The sequence below is a fragment of the Haliotis asinina genome, chromosome 3 (genome assembly GCF_037392515.1).
Source record: "Haliotis asinina isolate JCU_RB_2024 chromosome 3, JCU_Hal_asi_v2, whole genome shotgun sequence".
Classification (NCBI taxonomy): Eukaryota; Metazoa; Mollusca; class Gastropoda; order Lepetellida; family Haliotidae; genus Haliotis; species Haliotis asinina.
In genome coordinates, this window is record NC_090282.1 from 43,934,227 (window position 1) to 43,956,146 (window position 21,920).

The window sequence follows — 21,920 nt, forward strand, 5'->3', positions numbered from 1 at the left end:
ATGTAAAAAATTCCCATACTAGTACACAACACATTCAGTGAGTATTATGATTGTCTTGCTTCAGGAGTACAATACTAATATTAAAGAAATCATCAAACCTAGAATTAGCTTTTAATTACTTTTCTTTCAATCAGTTTATCTAAATACTGCATGATGTCTCTAAATTATTACAGGATACCTCAAGATGAAGAACTGCGAGAAAATATTGACAAGAATTTAATGAAATGTGGAGAAACAGGGATTTAACTGGCATAAAGCTTAAGTACAAAAAACTGGACTAATGTAAACAGCTTGTAGATTAAGAAGCCAATTCTCAAAAAATATGTTGTGAGACAAAGGAAACACCTTGTTCCCCAAGAACAAACAGATTTGAATGTTCTGACATGTTTAACAAACATATACCCCCTCATCTGAAACCAATGTCCTAAATTATTTTAGGAATGCCAGATAAAACTGTGATGTGAAACAATCAATTCGCCATACATAGACAAATATTGCTGCCGACTGAGAAGTAGAGAATGACATTTAAACACAGATATGTTGTCGAGGCAAAAGAACCATTTCACATACCTTATTTGCAGTATTCAGATCTATATTATTGGCGGTTTCTGAGAGATCCTTTAATCCGTCAACATTTCCTTCTTCGGAGGCACAAAAGAGGGCAGCCATTACAAAATTCTCAGCTTTTTCCTGAAAATAACACAAACATTTTTTCATAAGTTATCCAGAATGTGTCCAGCATATTTGGTAACAGTATAGATTTGTTGCTGTCAAGACGTGACCAGAGTGAGAGTGCAGTGTTCCTTTGCCCCTTGAATACTGCAAGTAACACTGAATGCTATACTAGTTTGGGAAATCTAAGACATCTGAATAGCAAATACTGTCAAATATTTACAGGTATTTGTGGATTCAGCCAAAAGTGATGAGAGAAATCCTTTGAAAGGATATTTACACATCTTGTCTGACCCACATCCAGGCGAACAGCATTCAATTTCACTACAAAGCACACAATAACATATCCCCAACAAGAACACTCGTGCACACATCTACCACAACCAAATTGGATTCCATTTTTATATGACAAAGCATACACTGACTAGTATGACTTGAGATTCACAGGTTATACAGCATGATGCTATTCATGTAGTGTACTGCCTCAAGGAAACATATCTCTTGACCAAATGTTTCTGTGCAGCAAGTGCCTCAGCACTGCAAGAGGTAAATTAAAGCATGGCCTCCGATACAGTAGGATTTACTAAATATAGCTTTTCAATGAAGCCTGGTGTTCAGGGCTCACTGACTGAGATAGCATAGAAATTGTGTATAAGAGTAATGACACGAATGTCTTTCTGACTGCTTCTTACTTAGCAAGTCAGGGTTATAATTCTACTGTACAACCATGTTTATTGTGTTGGTCAGGGTAGGAACAATAAAGAAGCAGATCTATCCTCCATGCTTATTTCAGCCACCTATGTAACTGTCCCAATTTCCAAATGTACGTGCTACCTACAAGTGTTCCTCTGTTGTCTTTGTATCAAACATAGGTGTGTCTGAGCGCGAGTCCTTCAAATAGAAGCGGTAAAGTCAGCATGCTTTTCATTCTTGTTAATTCAGTGTTTACCACCAGGTTACATGAACATTCTACACTCCCGCTGTGGGAAGGCCATGTTTTTCTCTTATCAATCTGTTGGCTTAACAGTGTAGTCAATCATAATATCAATGAAAATGATTGAAATATACATTCTTGTAGTATGACTTGCCAGTGCTGAATATTTATACAATGTGGAGGTCATGGTCTTCATGTCCTCCACTCATATAATCTTATCTGAAAGAAATGGATGTCCTTGAGACAACACAGGAAGCGTGGCAGACTGACACAGAATGACACTCCTGCTGCCCGAATGAGGTGATCACTGTGGGTCCTTTCATTTCCTGGGCTAAGATATTGGGAAATATCATGGATGCATTATTGATGAAGGAAGTGCTATATACCAGAGGTGTATGAGACTGCAAGTGTTCCAGGGAAAACAATCTAGTGAAAGTCTCACATACATCTTCCCACATTGGATGGACATTTGATAGTTACACTGTTAAGTATAGACAAAGACACACACTTGGATATTTAGAGGAATGTTACTTTCATTTCTCGAGAGATTCTTTCCTCAGCATTTTCCATTACATATTTAATGTCATTTTAGAACAACTCCGTTACTCTAATACTCTAAAACATGATTGGAAGTTACCTAATAATTACATTTTCATCCATACCCATCCTTCTATCCAAAAACTATATTCCCATTAACACCAAACCACCTATCCATACCAATCTTTGTACCCAAAAACTATATTCCCATCCACACCTTAAACCACCTATCCAACACATGCCTTATCATCCAATGTCACCTATATTCCTATGTACACCTCTGTGTCTTTGTATACAACAGCTACATTCCTATCTACACCTCTGTGTTTATGTATCCAACTCCTATATTCCTATCTATACCTCTGTGTTTATGTATCCAACACCTATATTCCTATCTATACCTCTCTGTTTATATATACAACACCTATATTCCTATCTATACCTCTGTGTCTTTGTATCCAACACCTATATTCCTATCTATACCCCGGTGTTTATATATACAACACCTATATTCCTATCTATACCTCTGTGTTTATATATACAACACCTATATTCCTATCTATACCTCTGTGTCTTTGCATCCAACACCTATATTCCTATCTATACCTCTGTGTCTTTGTATCCAACACCTATATTCCTATCTATACCTCTGTGTCTTTGTATCCAACACCTATATTCCTATCTATACCTCTGTGTTTATGTATCCAACACCTATATTCCTATCTACACCTCTGTGTCTTTGTATACAACAGCTACATTCCTATCTACACCTCTGTGTTTATATATACAACACCTACATTCCTATCTATAGCTCTGTTTATATATACAACACCTATATTCCTATCTATACCTCTGTGTCTTTGTATCCAACACCTATATTCCTATCTATACCTCTGTGTCTTTGTATCCAACACCTATATTCCTATCTATACCTCTGTGTTTATATATACAACACCTATATTCCTATCTATACCTCTGTGTTTATATATACAACACCTATATTCCTATCTATACCTCTGTTTATATATACAACACCTATATTCCTATCTATACCTCTGTGTCTTTGTATCCAACACCTATATTCCTATCTATACCTCTGTGTCTTTGTATCCAACACCTATATTCCTATCTACACCTCTGTGTCTTTGTATCCAACGCCTATATTCCTATCTATACCTCTGTGTTTATGTATCCAACACCTATATTCCTATCTATACCTCTGTGTTTATGTAGCCTAACCATACCTATTTGTCAACACTTGGATATTCCCATCCATACATTTTCAGGAATTTATGTTTATACTGTTAAATGTACAGGTTTATCATGTGAGAATGATGCACATTTGTGCAATCCACTTCCTGAGTAAAGTCTAACCTTATACCCCAAAAAACCTAAACAAATTTGTTCATCGCTGAAAAGTCCACTTCTGTTTAAGTGCAATGAAACCTATATTTCTTCTGAACTTACTGTTGAAGGAAATATTTCTTTCATAATTACACAAGGGAGTTCACACAATACACACAAGACTGACACATTCAGTATCCTTCACTGTGCCAAACTTTCAAGGATACACCTTTTTAAAGACAGTCTTGTTTTGCATGCTTTTCTTGTGAAATTGACACCAGTCTTTTGTTTCGATGTCTGTGATCTCTGGCCTTATCAAAACATTCATTTCTTGCTTCACAGGAAAAGCTTTGCAACTTTGTTTGTTGGCTTTTTGTCTTCATTATGTGAACTACACCTTTCAGAGGTGTCAGCATATTTGGGTATTTCTTCAAAACACAAATAAAGTGTGCAGTGAAATTGATAATATAATTCCTAGCTTGATAGCCTTAAATACCAAAAGATGTAAGTCTATAGCTATTCTAAAAGTAATATTTCTCAATGGTTTCTTACAATTTGTTGCTATCATGACAAAGCCTGGTAACTGTGTAAACTCATGATAATATCTAATCAATGTGCAGGGGAAGTGATGCATTACAGAGCTCCTTGTCTTTAAGTTTCTGTATTCATGTACATATCTACAAAACGGAATATGTGAGTCAGGTTTTATGATCATTTTAGCAATCTTCCAGTAATATCATGGCAGGTGATACCAGAAGTAGGCTTCACATATTGTACCCATGAGGGGAATTGAACCCAGGCCTTGGCATGGCGAGTTAATGCTTTAACCACTGGGCTACCCCATATCTACATGAACTGGTTGTAACAAGTTCCAGACACTCAGTTGAGGCATGTATCCTAGCATCAGGTTGCCCATCCATCTGCCTCTACCGCTGTCCTATGTGTTGCCCCATGTCACACCAGGGTTCACTCGGCATCTGTTAATGTCAATATTGTCTGGCCTGGCATGTTTAGGGAATTATGCATACACAAACACCAAACAAAATATTCTCATAACTTTTTAAAGTTGCAGTCAAAGCTTGAGAATTTCCCAAATAAATGTGACATCCCAAACATTCAGACTCTTTTGGAAGGGGCCTATGAAGACTTCATTTCCTGGGTCTCTGGACTCTTATGCCAAATTTTTCTAAAACTTGGATATTTTTCTAATAATCAGTAAAGGCAGTTTTCTATTTGCATGTCTAGTATATCCATTTGTTCAGTTTAAGTGCAGGATAAATTCTTCAGTTGCTGTACGTACTTTAATATGCTGTTTGGCTTTGTGATTCTAGATCTCGGAAGACAACTCGGGGAAGATATATCAACTAACAAGGGCCTTTATGTATTCCATGGAATCTTACCTCAGTTTAAGTAAGTAAGTAAGTAAAATTTTAGCATCAATATATGGTGCATCACACACAAAAAAGTAAGGCCCCTGAGACACGAGATATCAGTAAGTTAAATGGATGGGAACAGAATCAAGTAATCAAAACTGTATTATATATTATTGAGTGAATGTAGCTTTAGCATCATTATACGGTACACCACAAAAATGTGAAAAAACAATAGTCATCAGAAAATGACATATCCCCCTGGCCCCCACATATTTGAAATGACAAATCATCTGACGGTTACTTATTGTGTTTTTAGACTATGTCTGAATTGTTTTCATGGAATTCATGAAAAATATAAATGCCATATACCAGTAATCAGAAAAAGTCACCATTTCAAGATCTGTCTCATATATCTGCCAAGATCTTTTGAAAAATTTGAAATGGTTTTCGAGTTGTGCTCCGGAAACAAAGTCCACAACGTGCTCATGAAACCGAGAAAATAATATATCACAAAACCCTGTACATAGCAAAAGGCACCACTTTAGGTTCCGATTGATGTATCTACCAAGTTTTACAAAAAAATATTGAATGGTTTTTGAGTTCTGCTCCGGAAACGAAACACACTCCATCGATAGACTAACACCCAAATGTTCCATGGAAAAACAAAAAAAATAAAAATGCCCAAACTCTGTAAGTAGCAAAAGGCACAACTACAGATAGAGATTACATGCCGGGGGAAAAAGAAAAACGATGTACTGTACACGGTCAGTGAGGCCTAATACGAGACACAAGATGAAGCCAACATTCTCTAACCAACACAAAGACTGACATACTGCTTGCTGGCAATTCTGGAATGACTAAATGCCTTGACAGCTAGCTTGGATGAAGCATATTTTCACTGATCATTTTGTGCACAGCCACAAGGATATTTCACATGGCTATAAAACTTGCAGGTAAGGTATTCTTACACTCTGAAATGTCTGGGTATCTAAATAATGATTAGATCAGCAGCTTTTAAAATGTGTTGATTTTTTTCTGTTTCGTGATAAAATGGTTTATTGTTTGAATGAGTAGACTGTAGCCTTGATAACAGACAAGTAAGTGAACCCACTCCAGCAGAATTTACAGTCTTTGCTGGACTATCATTATGTCAGCCAATTTGAATTAAAGAATTCTCCTACTGAAATCTAAGAATAACAGTGTCAAGTCCTGACTTTAATATTTCTTGACATCAGTTAATGAACTGAAGCGTTTTTACGCACAACATTTACTATTTGACTGAAGTAATAACTATCTGTGCTTGAATTCATTACCATATTGAACAGTAAATATAAAACAAAGAACTATGGCAATTAAGAGAAAGAAAGCAACTCCAGTTCTAATGAATAAGGTCAATGGAGTCACTGGTTCGAAAATTTATGACTATCTTGATTTCTTTGCTTCATGATGATTGATTATCATAAATCTGAAGCAGTCAAGTTATTTGTAGCCCAAGGACATGAAGAGATTCCTTTATCCAGTACACTGCCTTGAGCTGTAGCAGTGTCACAGAAGTATACAGTATTAGGTGATTAGAGTGCATGGTACAATTTGATACTTTGCAGGCAAAAAGGGTAACATTCCAATATAAGTAATACTTCTCATTTTCAAAATTCAGTTTATCTGTGAGAGCACAGGCTTATAATATTGGCTGAGGTTAACTGTTAGGCTAAATACAAAAGTGAATAGTTTCTCGGGCATCAACGCATCACTTATTTGTGTGTGTAACAATTTTTTATTGCTGTTTAGTTTTGACTTGGCCGTGTCCTGATCATTCATTTCTCCACTATAAGAATGAGCGTCTGTAACGAGTGTGACTGAGTATACTATTCATTATAACATGCTAAACTTCCCAAGGTGTATTTCTGACAGAAAAACATTAAAAAAGTGTTCCTTCACCATCACTTTTTTCTAGAGAGCATTGGCAATGTTTATGCTGATTCTCTTATATATATCTCCTCTAGAGATTGCATGAGCAATGTTTATGATGATTCTCTTATATCTCCTCTAGGGAGTGCATGAGCAATGTTTATGATGCTTCTCCTATATCTCCTCTGGACAGTGCATGAGCAATGTTTATGCTGATTCTCTTATATCTCCTCTAGAGAGTGCATGAGCAATGTTTATGATGCTTCTCCTATATCTCCTCTGGACAGTGCATGAGCAATGTTTATGATGATTCTCTAAATCTCCTCTAGGGAGTGCATGAGCAATGTTTTTGCTGATTGTTTTACATTTCTTCTAGAGAGTGCGTGAGCAACATTTATGTTGATTTGAGGAACATACCTGCAATGATACCATGTGGGTGTACATAAGATGGCTGGCTCCACAGCCAACCAATGTAAGGCAGCAAACCCTTGGTATGATGGCACCTACACTTTGGCTGCATACATGTATAATATACAATTACTCAGCAGTCACTCAAAATTGAAAAAGGAATGTAATCATGTAAGTGCACAAGTTATGTTTGTGTAAACTGAGGCATTTACTTTGTGCTTGAAAATTCAGCTACCTATGACAGGAGTTCCTGCTGAGATAACATAAGGACAGTCAAGCTTTTTGTTGTAATAGTATCTTCATCCAATCTCAACCTACCCAGAATAATCACATACAGAATATTTTCATGTGAATATATAAATTATAATGTGAATAACTGAACAATTATCACAATGGGGCATTATGTACAAATTACTTGGAAATAGACCTATAACTGGTGTTCACCATGTGCTACAGCAGAGATGTGCAAATATTTTGTATTATTCCTCAATGACTGTATTTACGCTGAAATATTGATACCTAGAGGCATAAATACATAAACCATTCAAATTCTAAATTCAGTTATACAGTCCATAGCTAATACGAGCTCCAATACTCCTGAATAAAAGTCCTGCATAAATGCAATGTGCGTCCTAAAACGTGATACTGTCTGCCTAATCTAGTTCATGATAAAGTCATATAATACAGTATAATATATATACATATACCTACATCAAACATGTTGTGGTTATTGACCAGCTACAGATTAATATCACTAAGGTCCCTTACATTCTCCATGGTCAGTATCTCTACTGACATGAGCAAAGCACACGTCTTAGAGCTGATACACTGTTAAGCATAGATCAACAGTGATATTAATTATGTAACCCATGTTATCAGCAACTACACTATGAGAATTCCATGTATGGATATGGAGTAAAAAATATATAAGCAGTATTTATTTGGATCTTTGCCAATTATAATAATAATCAGCATAGGAATGGGATAATGACAGCAATTACTACCTCATGAACTTAATGATCCCATAAATCAATGGTAATTGCATGTGTATTACACAAAACTGCAACACACACAGATCGTTGATTGAAACTGAAAAATGATTGTCCTGAACTTGACGGCATGGAGGTGTTATTCTCCATATTTCCTTCTACAAGTGATCAAGTCGACCATGATGGATGTGATCTCCCATCACCAAGCTTGTTAGAGGAATCAGGGTGTATATTACTAAACTGTCACTCACACTGACAGCAGTGACTAAATCTAATTAGGTCTGGTATGTAGCAGTTAAATGACAGCTGCAATTGAAAAGTTGTTATGGAAAATTACCACATCTGACTGGTCATCATAACCAATGTCAGATGATTTCATGTGTATGGAGGCCTTGGCTTATGTGGAGTAACTCGCTCCTCACTTAATCCAGACTCATAAATCAATATTCCATTAAAAATGTTCACATTCAAGCTAAGCATTGCCGTGTGCGTGACTATTGCTTCAGTTTATACAGTTTAAGGTAATCCTAATGGGTCAAGCTGTATGTTCTTTCTATGGAGGATGTGAACAAGGTTACTTACAGATTGGGGTAGGGTCCCTGGGTTTTATGATCCATTGATGAAGGTCGGTGTGAGGTAACACTTTCATTGGACAATCACGTGGTTGGGTTGGGGACAATCAGGGATTAGGGACAATACAAGTCATCTGATGCCTTGCAATTGTGTCTTTGTTTTAACTTTAGATGCTTCACTTCCCATCAAATAGAATATATATTTTAATACTTACTTCAATGATGTAAAGCTCTTGCACTAATGAGAGCATTTGATAGACACAATGTTAGCTGAACACTGATTGACAGCTGTTTGATCGGCTGGAAAGCTACATGGTAAGACCATATAGGCTGATGAATTCTCCACTGTGTCATAGCAGATAGATCTGCCATCACAGAAGCTCTGTGGAATGATTGGTCACAGATCACCAGGTAAAATATCATTCTCAGGACTAGATGGCATTGATCATTGTCAACAAACCAACAGCTCACTTCGGACTGGCAGGTTTAGAAAACAACATGATTCAGTCTCTGGCTTATAGACTAAGGGTGGCCTTTTCTCGATAATGACAAATTACCAGCATTTCTTATACAATCCCTTTCAGACCTTCACTTGCTTTATACTTTTCATCATTAACAAACATACTGGGACAGATTTATGAAGCAAATTACATATTCAATATCCTTTGAGTGTCCTCTGACAATAATTTAAAATCCAACTATGCATTCCCAAGTCTCCACAGATATTAAACCTCCACAGATATTAAACCCTCTACTCATATGAACACCTTATCTATAATTGAAACAGAATGACAAAATAGCTAAGGCATGTTTTTATCTGAATGTTTGATACCAAACAGTGATCATGTCCTCCTAGTCAAGTCATTTCCTGGCAACCTTACTATGGTGATTTTATCCGGGGATCAGAACAACAGATCAAATACCCTATCTCCCCTTACCACTACCGTGACCCAAATACTCCCAGGTAGATCATTAAATCTCAGCCCACACACTATCAGAACTGTGTGAACAATATCTCCGTCTGGATGTTTACACAGGGGAACATACAGTTAACACTGGACTAATCAAACAACTTATATAGCCGTATGAGTAAGCAAGCTCCTCTCAGTGGCCTTTGGGCATGATCAGGATCCCTTGACATCTTCCAGAGTACATGCACCTGCTTGTCAGGAAGTGCAGCCATGTACTAGAGCTGAATATTATAACATGTCAGTGTCAGCTTCATCAGTCACAGCAGGGCGATGCATGGACCATACCACTGTATGTCTTAGTGATACTTTGACATAAGGTGTCATCCAGTACTGCTTATCGTGACATGCGACTGTGACTATTTCTCTTTGAAATGGATCACATTCACATTCACAATGGAAATAAAAAGGACATGAGAAAAATTTCACTCTTTCAGTATATGACAATCAAAACCCGGAGACGCTGATGGAAACTGAAGATGAAGATCATCTATAACTACTTCAAAGAAAGTAGATACACTAAACCATAAAATTGTTCATCCTTATGAAGCGTGCTCACTCAGGCAGATGACACTCATGGCAGATCATGCATGGTGTTTTTAACTATACAACACAAATACTTTGTAAGCCCTGTGAGTCATATCTCTTGGATACAGTCTCTTTGTGTTAAAATGAATTACTTTCCTGATTTTCATCCTTAATTTTCATTCCTATTTAATGCCTTGCCACTATCCATTTATTTATCACCTCCCTTCAGGTAGAATAATTGTACAGAAAAGATTTAATTAATGAGGTTAATAATGAAACAAGATTCTTCTAGATGATTGGCATAACAGGGATGTATTTTGTGTACTCTTTTCTGTGATAACTTCAGTTGGTGAACATTCAAGAAAATAAAACGATACAAATTACATCGCTCCTATCAAAAAGTGTAAAAACAGGAAAAAAAAAAAAAATATGATGAAAATCAGTGTGACAAGTCATGGCCTAGTCTCTTAACAGGATGACAAGTGATCTTTGCATGATGAAAGTGTTTTCCACAAATGTCTGTCCACAGACATTAAAGCCCTGTGAACTATCAAAGCCCCACAAGTTAGCACACATGCAGAATGTTTCTGCAGGTAAACTGGTACTGCTTTGTAATTCTGCCTCCACAAAAGGACAATTAACTTACATCAAAAGACTTTTATAAGTAACAAGCACTGATGGTAAATTCCATATGAGGGTGTGTTTCATCAACACACCCAAATATGTATTTGTTATGATATATACCATTAAATTTTAATGTGTTTATCTACAGATTTTTGACTAAAGCTAGTCTCTGAACATACAATTTTGGTAGAAACAAATACAATGTATTTGTTTTCTAAGGAACCTTAGCAGGAAATTCAGGACCTGAAGAAATCTAGCCTTGCATCATTTAGGGCCAAAGCATTACAGACTAGACTGTTTCCCTACCATACAGCTGTGTGTACAGACACATTCTGGTGAGTCCACCAGACATTTTCACTCTGCAACCATGCTGGATTACACTTTTACGTCCCATTGTTTTGAAGGGTAGAGAAATCATTTTGCGAAGGCTTTTATCATCAGACAGTACTTCATGAAGAAATAATGAAAAATACACAGAAATGTGCTCTTGCACCTGAAGTATTGATGTTTAGTGTGAAAAGTACTTTGCAGCCTGTCTGCCACCTCGTGCATGTTGTAGTGTAGACAACAGAGTGTGCAGGTGAGCAGACGAAGGAGCTACTGTTTGGTTAATATTGGAAGTAAAGATCAGTCTGATTGTAAGGCAGGTGCACACAGCACTGACAAACATTGACACTTACAGACAACTTGACATCAACACCCAGTAAAGTGCACACACATCCATTTCTTGTGGCATATTTCTAAACACCACGGGTACAATCCAGACTTTTCAGAATATCTACCCGAACAACATTTTGTCATAGTTTTTGTTCTCAGTTTCTGGGACATTTCTTAATGTCTTCAAAAGTACACTTGAAGTCAGTTTTCTTGGTGTTATAAAGACATCTCATGGTGATAATATTTATTCAAAATGACAAAACTTTGATCAAGCTGAAAAGGATGAAATTACTAACCAACATGACAATATTGCCTGAGTTTCAATTATCACAACATCTTATTAAGCTTGGCAATCAATAACAGGTACGAACCCAAACCCAAAAATATCTACAATAAAAAGTGAGCTATTGTGTGAATAGATGCACCTGGAGATTAGGCCCCTTAATGAGATGTGACAGGGAAGTATAAATGCTTGTTCCTCGGGCTGGGGCTGGGATTCCCCCAGGCTTCACACATAACTGATCTGTGGCAGGTGCTTTACTCTTCTTGAGCTGATCAACTTCCACTGGGCTTTAAGTTATTACAGGCATCATCTGTTTTGTGATGCAAACTTGTCACCTGGATGTGTTAGAAAGTTGACATTTGTGAGTGAGTGAGTGAGCGAGTGAGCATGCCTCTCTGTTGCTTTTTAGCAGTATTCAAGCAACATCATGTTCTGGGACAACAGAAGTAAACCTCACACACTGTACCCATGAGGCATCAAACCAGGTCTTTGACATGCATTAACCACTAGGCTACCCCACTGCCCCATTGCACTTAAAACCTAATGTTGACGGCATACTGTGTCAAACAAATGGTCATAAAATCAAAATTGATCACCAACATGTTGACTTTAAGCAGATCAATAAAGGAACAATCAATTACCTGATGTAATTATATTCCAACATTCAGGCTAATGTTTTTAAAAAAATATTTATCTAACTGAGAAACAAAACAACTGAATGTGAACAGTGAAGAAACTGTGTGAGTTGTGTCAAACAGGGGTCAACATTCAGTATGTTTATCAAAACATGTGGTCTGTCTTTCATGTTGTATGTCAGTATTAGAAGTGAGGACAGCAAGAGGACATATATCAAGACCAGTGATCTCAACTGCATATAAGGAAACAGGCCTCATTTAATGTGACATGTTGATTAAGGAGGAAATGTAAATAAAACTGTCCGGTCTACCTGTTTTTCCTCATTAAGAAGATTAACAGTTTGTTTCAACTTGTGTTAGTTCACATTTGTCTAGAACATCGTGTGACGTCATTAAATTTGAGGTATGCTGAAAAAATGTCCACATATTTGAAATGCGAGTTTTCATGAATCTGATCTATGACTACATCTTAACAAGACTACCAGAAACCTGATGTCTCCTTGAGCCTGTTAAATATGGCATTCCTGATGCAATGATGACCTTACAAAAAATATGACCAAAAGCTGGAACACTGAACACTGATTTTACGTTATCATCTCATTCAGTTGTATCCATCAAAAAGCGACAACAGAGAAAGAAAGGCAAAAGAATAAGTCAGAAGGGAATATAGACTAACCAATTCAGAATGGCCTCATTTCTAAATTCTGCACTGACTGTCAAACATGTACTTATATTGTGGGCCAGTTTGCAAATTTGCAGTGCAAACATTTCCTTTCAAAAGTCTGTCAGGAAGAAAATATATCCAGTATTATTCACGTAAGTGAAATAGTGAGAAGCCGTCAGGGTGGTGATTGTGCGCATTGGTTGTTTTCCCTCCCATGCAGAGGCAATCATTACGGGCTGTCTCAAGGCATGCACGGTGGGTATTTTGGGCAACACGGACATGACTACCACCAAGGTGTGACAACATGTCCGTCTCCTCTCTTACCTAAATCATGTCGTCTTTAAACAGAGGGTGGGACCCATGTACTCATTTCTTTGCAATTTTACCAAACCAAATGCTTTCTCCATCAAAACATATTCTGAACCCTCAGACAAAGTATCTTTCTAGGCGTGGAAAGTTAACTTTTGTATCCAGCCACCTGTTATTTGCCAGCTGTATCATGATGTAGGGCAGGGGATCATTAATCACATGACTGATTCCTGACTCATACCTGGGTCCTGTTTGTCAAACATGATTTTCAAAGTGGAAAATTTACAATTTGGATTAAGTACTGTTTGGACAGGCATTATGTGTACTGATTTGATTTAAACTGATGAAATCAAAATGCATTTGACTGATCCATATTAGTGACATTGATGTAAATTCAGGGTTGGAGATAAGAGACTTTTCCTGTCCTGAAATTGATCTTTGATAATAACTTAAGTAAATAAAACCATCATAAATGCTATTAAGGTGACACACTTTGATTGAATATGCCTGATAGATATCTAATATCAGTGTGTTGTAACTTACACTAAAATCTACAAACATACTATCCAAAACTATTAGTTTTAACAACGAATAACGTAACTGTCAGATACCATTCTTGCCCCATAGGTATGATTGGACTTTCCTGAGAATATTTTTATGATAGCATCACTTAAGCCTGACATTATGAAGCTATATATTCATACCGACCTGCCTGCTTCACTACAAAGCATATTGCTCACAATTTAATATTCCAGGTAAGCCAAATTAACAGAAGGTGAATAGAGAACATAGATATTCCATAACTGCCTCCTTCAGACGAGTATGGGCAACAGAATGACTGTATAGCATGGATATTGTAGACTAGTACAGGCAAAAAAATGACCATGTAGCATGGATATTCTACACTAGTATAGGCAAGAGAATAACTGTATAGCATGGATATTGCAGACTAGTACAGGCAACAAAATGACCATGTAGCATGGATATTCTACACTAGTATGGGCAAGAGAATTACTGTATAGCACGGATATTCTACAACAACCTAACATATGTAACATAATGTCTGTACAGCATGGATATTCTACAACAACCTGATCCAGATGGGTACAGATTACCAAATGTTTGTGGAGCATGGATATTTTACAACTACCTGGGCAAGGTTCATGCAGCTGCTGTAGATGGACCGGGTGGGGAGAACTGGGGGACAGAACCTCTCCCGCTTCATGGTGTAGCTGTTGCTGCGGACACATGCGGCCATCCTGCCCCAATCCATAGGTAATCCACTTGTCAATGTGTGTATGCAATGTGACTGCGTGACTACTCACTTCAAGTACTCAGCAACAGTTGTTGATAAGGGGCACTGTGTATAAGCTGTTCAGGAATGTCCAAAGAAACACTTTAGATGATAAAATAACAGTCAGAGAATACTTTGTCGGTCACTATTGCTCCAAACCAGTAAGAGTTTGTGAATCAAATTTGGTAAAATCAGTATCATCACATGTCCTCCAAACTTCAAATCACCAAAGTAATCCAGTCATTAGAGAAATCCTTATTTGAGCTTGCAATAATCAAATAGGCTGTCCACTGAACTAATCCACATTGCCTTGTGTCAATCCTCATCACACAGTATAATTGAGCAGCAGCCCAGCTCACATCCCATCTTCTACTGATAATCCTTGAGTCAGTTAATTCCTGCAGCCCAGCTATACCTGTGGGATACACTGCTGGATATGCTAGCCCCACTTCTGGGTCAAGGCATTTACAAACCTTTTGTTCAACAAATAAAAGGCCACTTGAAGATGAGTGTTTTATCACTCTGCCTGAGGCAAGTCCCTTCACTGACCTAACATGCTGCAACACAGACAGATCAATTCTTCCTAATCAAATTACACCCTCAGTGATGCTTATAAACTGCAATAACATGGAAGGAGAAATGTCAGTACCTCACTGTATGCAGAGGGTGAATTTGCTTCTACTTACAAAAAGAAAATGATCAAATGAGAGTAATATCCTTGAAGATTCTGACAGATGTAGAACTGTGATATTATTTGCAACAAGTCCTCCTTGGCACTGAAGCTTAGCAACTCATTCCACCTGATGGATGGTCCCAGCAGTTCTCTGGTAATCACAGGTCAGTGATGTGCCCTGGGATACTCCCTTCCTTTGATCATGTTGACTTCACTCAACTGGTTGTGCTGTCCCAGGTACAATTCTGGGAAGGACACAAGTCATCTGCTGTGGGCGGTATTTATCTCTGCAGTACCCCTATGCTCATCCTGGACTGGAAAGTCACGTTAGCTGTTGACATCTAGCATGCGTACCTGCCTCTATGTCAACAACAGCAGACAGCCAAACAAATTCCCATAAATGTCAGGCAATGAGATAATCGAGTAGTGGTTTGTAAACCATCAGCTTCACACATGCACTGGCAATGTCCCGACTAAGTAATCCATCACTGGTTCAATATTTTAGCAACGAGCAATGTCAACCTTGTCACACAACACAAATTAATTCATGGTGTGGGACAATCAGTTGGTTCTGCACTCTAATCTTCTGTGCTTGCTCACTACTTATGTGTCTGTCAATAGATGAGGTATGCAGCAATCGAGGCCCACAAATCAATTGTATACTGTAAACTTTACTGGGTCTCTGCACTGTTGTTGTTTAGCCACTGCGTCTGCAAGCATACCTTTACAAATTTGACAAGACCACAGACACATACACCAAGAACTAATCAACACACCACTCTGTGTAGTCCCTGGTTCTCAGGATTAAATATCACCACCACTGGCCATATAGCTCTCTCAACAGTGACGAGAGAAGGAAGTGACTTGTTGAATGCTATCGCCTGGCTTGTATCCTTCATGTTACACCAAAGATAATCCTGTGAGCAAATGTGCACTGTCCATATCACAGGTCTGGCATAAAACCCAACAATCTCCTGTATCCTGAATCCAATAGTTTACTGTTATGATGCTCTAGCTCCGTCTGTGGTTTACTGTTGGCCCCTGCTGGTACCTGGGCCTGGGGTGACAGGGGGCACTCGCTGACTGTCAATAGCTGGGGTATGCGTCACAAGAATTCCCGCCTGCCTGCCTGCCTGCTTGCCTCAGGGAGTCAACCCACCTGGCAAATGGAGCGCGACATTTGATGGATGGGAGAGGGTGTGATCAACAGAGCCTCACCTCTCAAATCTCCACAACTCTGTAATGGGTGGATCAGCTGGGCCATCATCTAGTGTAAGGCATGGTAATGTTTGCATGTCAGTGACGCAGCAGACCAACTTAATCCCCAACTTAGTTTAGTTGCTCTTGAACGTGTTGACAGTAGTTCTACAGAGAAAATCCATAAAGTATATTTAACAAGGTTAACTTTATCTTGAATTGAGACTGCAATGTAATGACAATCTGAATGAGACATGTTGTCATGGATACCACAAAAAAACAAGATTGAGTCTGAATTCTTCAAATATGTTGCATCACTCCTTGAACGTAAGCAATGACTTGACTGCAGAGAATGGGGTTAAAAAATGTGATTATTTTCATTGAATTCAGTGTAGTGTGTTCCAAACTGAAATGGCTGGAGAACACATTGTCGATCAATACCAAGCTCGGTGCAACATCTACAAACACTATGGAGACATTTAAAAATACACATAGCTGATGGATTGAGCAGAATCTGCAGCAAACACCAGTGCAGCGATAGTTTAATGCATTAGGACTTTGGCCAACAGTCAGGGAAGCTTGGAGTAGGTGACAGTCAAGGAAGTCGGACAAAACTATCATGTGTGAAGGAAACCTCTGAAGTTACAAAGATGTGACAATCCATCAACACAGCATGTGACAGTGGATACTACCGTTCGTGAGCGGTAACCACTAGAATAAAACAAACATGAGATGCTGTGAAATGACAAAGACATTCCACTGCTAATATTGTACACAAACTGAGCCAGCTGAGGTGATCGCTGTTTGAAGCCACTGGTGCAATGTCTTTCTATATCCCCAGGTAACCCCACTGTATCTATTTACAGGCCAGCTATAATCCAATTGTAACTATCTGATCTGGGAGGGATTAAAATTTTAAAATTTTGATTCCTTTAACACACATTTTGATTTTTTCTGTGTGACATCCTGCATTAAGGACTGGAAGATCACAGAGTTCCCACAATCTGCACTCATACAACACACTGAATTGCATAGGTCACGGCAATACGATGGATGTGTATGGGTCAGTCTGACTGGTACAACACACAGAGTTGCATAGGTTAGGGCAATGCAGTGGAGGTGTATGGTTCAGTCTGACTTGTACAACACACATCGTTGTATAGGTCAGGGCAATACACTGGGGGTGTATGGTTCAGTCTGACTTGTACAACACACATCGTTGTATAGGTTAGGGAAATGCAGTGGAGGTGTATGGTTCAGTCTCAATTTTTTTCACACATACTAACTTGTCTGGATGTGTAGAAGCCAAGCCTGGATAATGTCTCAAACAGAATCTTCTTATCATACACACATCACAATTCCTCCATTGTAGTTGTTCTCTGGCAACATGTAATACACAAACATGCCCACATATAAACCATTCATACTGCTCTTTCCACAAAAACGGATGATCAGAAAGGGCAAATCTATGCTTTCATTAATTATCCATTATGATCCTTGGTAAGAATGGAGAGATACAATTTCTTCAGTGATACAATGTCTCCATCTGTTGAACTGGATATATCTTCTAGGGACTCGCATGTTTATTGCACAAAGACTGATAACTCCTGAGCACAGCAGGAGCACAGCATTATGCACTTCATAAGCAAGGTGTATTCTCTACTGTATTGATGCATTAGGACAAGTGTCTTCAAATGCTTTCATATACTTTGATACAAACGTGTACATTTTTCTAAGACACTGAATGTAAAACTCACCTTGATTTTTTTTCATGGAGATGGCTTTAAAAGAATATCTTTCACAGCCATTAAGGTAAACTGAAAATACCTGGGCAGGGCGACCTGATTCACTGTTAAGCTAAATTGTCTGCTCTCTTACATTTTAACAGAGAAATGATGTTTTAGACATGACAAACACCACTAAAATGAGTAGTTAGCATTAATAATGCAACTACAACATTCCATAAGTGCATTATTCCGAAAAGAGAATGTATGTAAGCACAGCCAAAGTTCTGCATCACTGATAATGGTAAAATATTTTCAGCAATAAAAGTTGCAGCATAATTATGTTTCCACCACTATTGTTAGCAGACGACAGCATGTGCAAGGCATGACATGAAGTGCTTACTGAATTGGATCCTCAATGTAAAAGCATACCTACCAATTGCTTCGGGCATGAATTGGCACCGGGGTGGAACCAACGAGTAGTGGATGAGGATAGTGACTTATTTGCAAACAGATCTACAAGTGGTTATGAACTTTTGAAGGACTGCTCAGTCCTGTGGCCAGAGACCCACATAACTCCGAGGACATTGTACTACATGTGAGTGAGTGAGTGTGTGAGTTTAGTTTTATTCCACACTCAGTAATATTCCAGATTATATGGTGGTGGTCTGTAAATAATTGAGTCTGGACCTGCCAATCCAGTGATCAACATAATGAGATTCTATGCAATTGTTATATGATGACACATGTCAACCATTTCAGCAAACCTGACCTGTTGCTTCTTACGAAAAGCATGGGTTGCTGAAGATGTATTATGTAGAATGCCATGGCTGATCCCATCTGGGCACATCTGATGTTACTGCCATAGCTCACCATTCTCACAGAGTCACCTGATCATGTAGCAGCAATGTACAGAAGCTGAACTCCTCAGCAGTGGATGAACACACGTTGTACATACCCAACACCTTCCAGTATGCAGCCACACACGCAGCCACACATGCACACACCCTAAACAACTGTAGGAGCAACTCTATAATTCCATAATATCCCCACATACATCTGCTCAATCTGTTGCTTAATTGTAGAAAATGCAATGTCTATAATTCACAAATGTTGATTAATAAACTGCGTACTAACCGCAGAATGACAAGGTCCTTCCATGGCTATCATGACAATTTTTCAGTTGGTAAATAGACTTGGTTCAATCACAGTTGAATCTTGAAAGTTTATCTTTTCTCATTTAAACCAGGAATATTTCCATATTTCTTGAAAGAATCTGGAGGGAAAAATAAAATTAGGGGAACTAAACGCAAAAATTAGTTGCAATAAGGGACTTTCACCGTCTGTGGCAGAAAAATGTTTTGAGCAAGCCACGTGTGAATGACTTAAGTTGTTGATCTAAATCCAAACCAGACAAAACTAGCCCCATGCAGACTAAAGCAGTACTGGTCACATGCTTCTACATATACTGGTATAATGCTAGGAGAAAATTCCCATACCGAAAACAAATACCTGCCCACAACATGGTCACAATTAATCTGCTTCCATTGATACTGGTATAATTTTAGCAGAAAATTCCCATACTAAAAATCAAATACCTGCTTGCAAGAAGTCTTTTTCTCAACAGTAAATACATTCTTGAAACTGAACAAACAAACGACAACAAACTGAAAGCAGGCCAGTGTGATCCAAGTAGTCCACAGTGCCATGACTTTTCTAAGACTTAGGGGACTCCTCTGAAAAATGTAGTTCCAAAGAACATCTTCCTTTATGAGACAAATTGATCTTATTATCTAAGAAACCATGATGAAATGTCAAAGGTGCTACTGCTATAAGTAACTGCAGTCACATCACATTCACCTTATCATTCACCTGTTTCAGTCTTCCTCAGCAATCTTACCACTTGGTGATAGCCTCGACATGACGACCCATACTCATATATTCGGTGTACAACTGAATACTGTCAATTTATATAACTTCAAAGAATTATTGATTCTGTGTTATGGCAGCTGTAGATTTGGCCATCCATATAATTTTATGTATCCATCTGCAGTCATCAGATGTATGACATGGTTAATATAGCTAGCAACAATCCTGCACAAACTGGCTCACACTGACAATAGCATTGAAGAGCAGACGTCAAATCATTGTCACTCTGACACAAGATACCCTTTGGACAATACTGAATGTATGTTATGTTGATAAATTGAGCCAGTGTGAAAGAGATATATAATTCATGCATGCAAAGCAACTAAAAAGGCTCGTGTTCTACTGGAAATAATCAGCTGATTTTACAAACCACTCCTTAGCATCCTTCGACAGAGTGAGTTGTCAAGAAACAAAAAGACATAATCAATCTTTAGGACAGATTGATTATCAGTTGCTTACCTTAAACTGGCATGATGCCTGTTTGGGAGTCAGCTGACTGTATTATGATAACAAGTCAATATTATTGCTGACTAGGCACTTCATAATTAACTTCGAACATAATTACCAAATATGAATCAAATCCACTTACCTACAGCAGAATCACTAAAACTGACAGAGATCTTCTTTTAAAACTGACAAGTCATCATTGTCATCGCAGCTATGGGTTGGAAGCACTCAGTCTAACAGCTGTGTTTGACAGAACGAAAAGTGTTCCTTTTGACATCGTTTACACATGCAGACAATGGCTTCAGCGCAAAATCAATAAAGACTTGTCGGCGAGAGTCCCTAGCAGAATGTCTGTTTCAGACCCAACAGACTTACTCCAGACCCAACGCAACTTCCACCAGTATACTGTAAGTATGGCTTGGTCTGAGGAAACAACATTATGCCCTCTTGTCGCAGCTAATCCAGAAGCTCAATCCATACTGTCCGTCTAATGGAACTTCCATCAAACAATCCTGCTTCTCTTAGCTGATAATTTTCTGTTGCTACAGTCGGGATCAGTGTTAAATGTCAAATGAACATTGATAATGAACATCACCATTTCCACATGCCAGCAACAGTGTGGCAGTGAAGTGGTGGCAGCACCATCTGTCTGGTGTCGCATTCAGCTCTGTAGCGCTCCACTAATCTTATTTTCCATATTGTCGACTTACAATCAATTTCACCCTCACATCTACATAAATTACAGAGCTATTACAATACAAGCTCAAAACTATCTGCAAAAGTCACCTAGTTCTAATCCGTCATAATTACATTTTGTTAAAACCTAAGAGAAATTAAATTGTCTGATGTTTAGTTGTACTGAGGCCTGAAATTCTATAGCTTTTCCATAGCTATAGAGAATTATAGAGATTCCAAAAAGCATTCTCTGTCTCCGCTGCTAACATGAGAAACCACCAGCCCAAACATATGTTCACGTGCTTCTGTAGATTTGGATCATTCCCTCATATGGCTATCATTTTTCAAACATCAATCACCTAAAGACATGTTACTTGACTTGAGGTTTTGACTAGTTGCTGAAATTGCAGAGTTAGAGTGAGTGAGTGGGTATGATTTTACACCGCTATTACAATATTCCAGCAAAATTACAGTGAGGGACACTAGAAATGAGCTCAAAACATTGTAGTTACAAGGGAAATTGAACCTGGTTCTTTAGTGTGATGAGGGAATGCTTTAACCACTAGGTACTCCCAC

General features: G+C 38.2%; 1 protein-coding gene across 2 annotated transcripts in view; it reads right to left on the reverse strand.

Moving 5' to 3' along the window:
* LOC137278079 (death-associated protein kinase 1-like) overlaps positions 1-21,920 on the reverse strand; it is a 141,382-nt gene that overhangs the window by 20,659 nt on the left and 98,803 nt on the right. For both annotated transcript variants that reach the window (XM_067810166.1, XM_067810167.1), the window contains exon 10: positions 571-690. In XM_067810166.1, coding sequence (XP_067666267.1) covers positions 571-690 — 120 coding nt within the window. The remainder of the gene's footprint in view (positions 1-570; positions 691-21,920) is intronic.